This window comes from Capsicum annuum, chromosome 11, assembly GCF_002878395.1.
Source record: "Capsicum annuum cultivar UCD-10X-F1 chromosome 11, UCD10Xv1.1, whole genome shotgun sequence".
Lineage (NCBI taxonomy): Eukaryota > Viridiplantae > Streptophyta > Magnoliopsida > Solanales > Solanaceae > Capsicum > Capsicum annuum.
In genome coordinates, this window is record NC_061121.1 from 226,543,387 (window position 1) to 226,546,093 (window position 2,707).

At 33.1% G+C, this 2,707-nt stretch overlaps 1 protein-coding gene across 1 annotated transcript; it reads left to right on the plus strand.

The window, feature by feature from the left end:
• Nucleotides 1-497: 497 nt before the first annotated feature.
• LOC107847027 (protein FAF-like, chloroplastic) lies at nucleotides 498-2,191 on the plus strand. Its single transcript, XM_016691278.2, has one exon. The coding sequence runs from the start codon at nucleotides 688-690 to the stop codon at nucleotides 1,993-1,995; it is 1,308 nt and encodes a 435-aa protein (XP_016546764.2). The 5' UTR covers nucleotides 498-687; the 3' UTR covers nucleotides 1,996-2,191.
• Nucleotides 2,192-2,707: the final 516 nt, after the last annotated feature.

Genomic DNA, 2,707 nt, shown 5'->3' on the forward strand with positions numbered 1-2,707 from the left:
CCAAGATAAACATGTCATATTTACATATTCAAAAGATAATTCAATCATTATATCTGTATAATAACATTAATTTCCATTATTTAAACAAATATTGCATTTCATGTAACATTAATAAGTTTTTTTAAAAATAAATTGTTATTTTTATTATTATATATTAATTGACGCAATATACACGTGCAAAATACGTACAATGGACTAGTAGAGTATAAATATATAAAAAAAATGATACTACCTACTATTATAGTGATTTATTAATTTGTTCACTTTTTCCCTTGGATCTTGAGGTGTACATATGTACTTGAAATGATTAATAACGAATGAATTATCCACTTCTTTTTATAATAATTTTACTGATATTTAACCAATTAATCAAACACTTTAGGGTGGGATTGGGGGTTCCCGGGGGGGGGGGGGGGGGAGGTGTTTCTTTGCACAAAGGTGCAAAAGGCTTTTTAAAGCTCCTATAAATACCCTTCACACTATCTTTGTAATTGCCATCTAAGAATCACCCAAAAAAAAAAAAACACTTCATACCAATTCCAACAAATCTTCTTATTTCCTCCATATATATATTTCCCTTTCTTTAATTTTCCTCTCTTAGCTTGCAACTCTTTCCACTTTTGGATATTGTGGTTTTTGCTTAAGGTAACATTTTATTTCATTTCTTTGCCTTTGATATTCTTCAAGATGTCAACACATTGTGTAAGCATGATCAAGAACTTCAACTTATCCTTAAAGATACAAGAAGAGGAGGCAATTAGCATGGAGAAACAAGGGATAGTGTCAATTCTTGATAATGTTGATTCCACTTCTTCTTCAAATGTAGAAAAAAATCATCATGAGAAATTGATCAAAGATCAACCAACTAAAACATTTGATATGTGGGGTTCAATTTTATCTTCTTCAAAGAATGAGGATTCATATAATAAGCTAACTCCAACTAGTCCTTATGTCCACCCTCTTGTCCAAAGATCAACAAGTTCTTTGAGTGAAAAAAGTCTTGAAATTTGCACTGAGAGTCTTGGATCAGAGACTGGCTCTGATTGCTTTACCTCTTCACCTAATTCTGAGCGTGAAGACTCAGACGATGACATAAACAATCATCATCACAACCACCATCAACAACAACAATTTTCTTTTGTCTCAGAAACCTCTGAGGATTGTCGAGTTTATAATTATAGCAAGAGATTGCTTTCTTCTTGTAGATCTTTTCCTCCTTCTCTTCCTTCTATTCACATGCAATCACGCAGAAAAAATGGTAGATTGATTCTTGAAGCGCCTTATGCTTCACCTAAGAATAGTCTCCATGCTCAACGCCTTGATGGCCACCTTCTTCTTACCTTCATCAATCAAAATGATACCGAACTAGAAATGAAGAATCTTGATGATGAAGTTGAAGAGTTTGAGCAAGCATTTGACGATATTCAAGAAGTTGAAGGTAATGAAAGACCCCACTCAAATAGTGGTGGTAGTGGTGAAGAAGAAAAAGAAGATGACGACACTATGATAAAACAAAGTCCAAGAATATCAAGTGAGATGACAAATATCAATATATCTAACTTGACGATCCAAGAGAAAAAGAATCAACCAACATGGTCCACATGGACCGTCAACTTCAGCATAACATCTGATTATTTTAAATTTAGCAACAGGTTCAACGGCCCAGTAGACTCAATAATGGAAGAGGAGAAAGATACTAGTAACCTTAAAAAGTGTTACACTTGTCCTTCATCGATTTCTCAAACACTTTCTCCACGACGAGAGGTGACTGAGGTAATCCTGACACCACCACCACCAGCTGCAACCTCATTCAATGCTTATGAGTACTTTTGGAGGAAGAAACCAAAAGTGGCAAACATTGTGAATAATTCCACTAATAACAAGTACTGCTACAACAATAAGGAAGTTGGTGTAGCAACAACAACATTGCGAAGTTGCAAAGTGCCGAGGAAATCTCTAATAATTTGGGAGCCTTATTGCATTGCCACCTCTTAATGATGGTCATCATTTATCCAAAGTATTAATCAAATTATTTGATTATAATATTATATGATATATTGTATATAGTCATTACCAATATGATTTTCCTCTCTTAGTTTTTACTCTCTTGTCAAAAAGGAGTTTTGTATAGCCAAATAAAAAGAGAGATAAAAAAGAAAGATTTAATGGAGAACAATACAACCTTTTAATCTTATTTATGAGCCTTTTAATTACTATTCTCTGTCAATTTATGTATCTTACTACCTAGCACGTTTAACCTCAAAAAGATTCAAAAAGCATTTTGATTCCAAGAGAGTAGATTGGCTGGTTTTTTCGGTCAAGTATAGTTGATAATCCCATTTTCGAATATGAATTTGAATAGATTCTCTTTATTATTATAAATATAGCTTTTTTATCTTCACCTTTTCTCCACACTTTGGGTGACCCATTCCCCTTCCTCTTTTTTTTTTTTTTTTTCATTTCTAGCATGGACCTTAACTTACCGAACTGGCTTAGTAAAGTCGAAATCATTAGCTGTCAACTGTTCGTACATCATGTTGGTACTGAATATATATGAGAATTTTCGACCAATGTTCCCATTTGAACGTCGTTTAAATTAAATATTGAATTTTCGATGGAAAGTTTCTGATAGTTTTCCTAGGACATTTCTGCCAAAATCATCTGTTTTTAGTAGTCTATACAATTCTATTTTAAAATTGCACGAGAA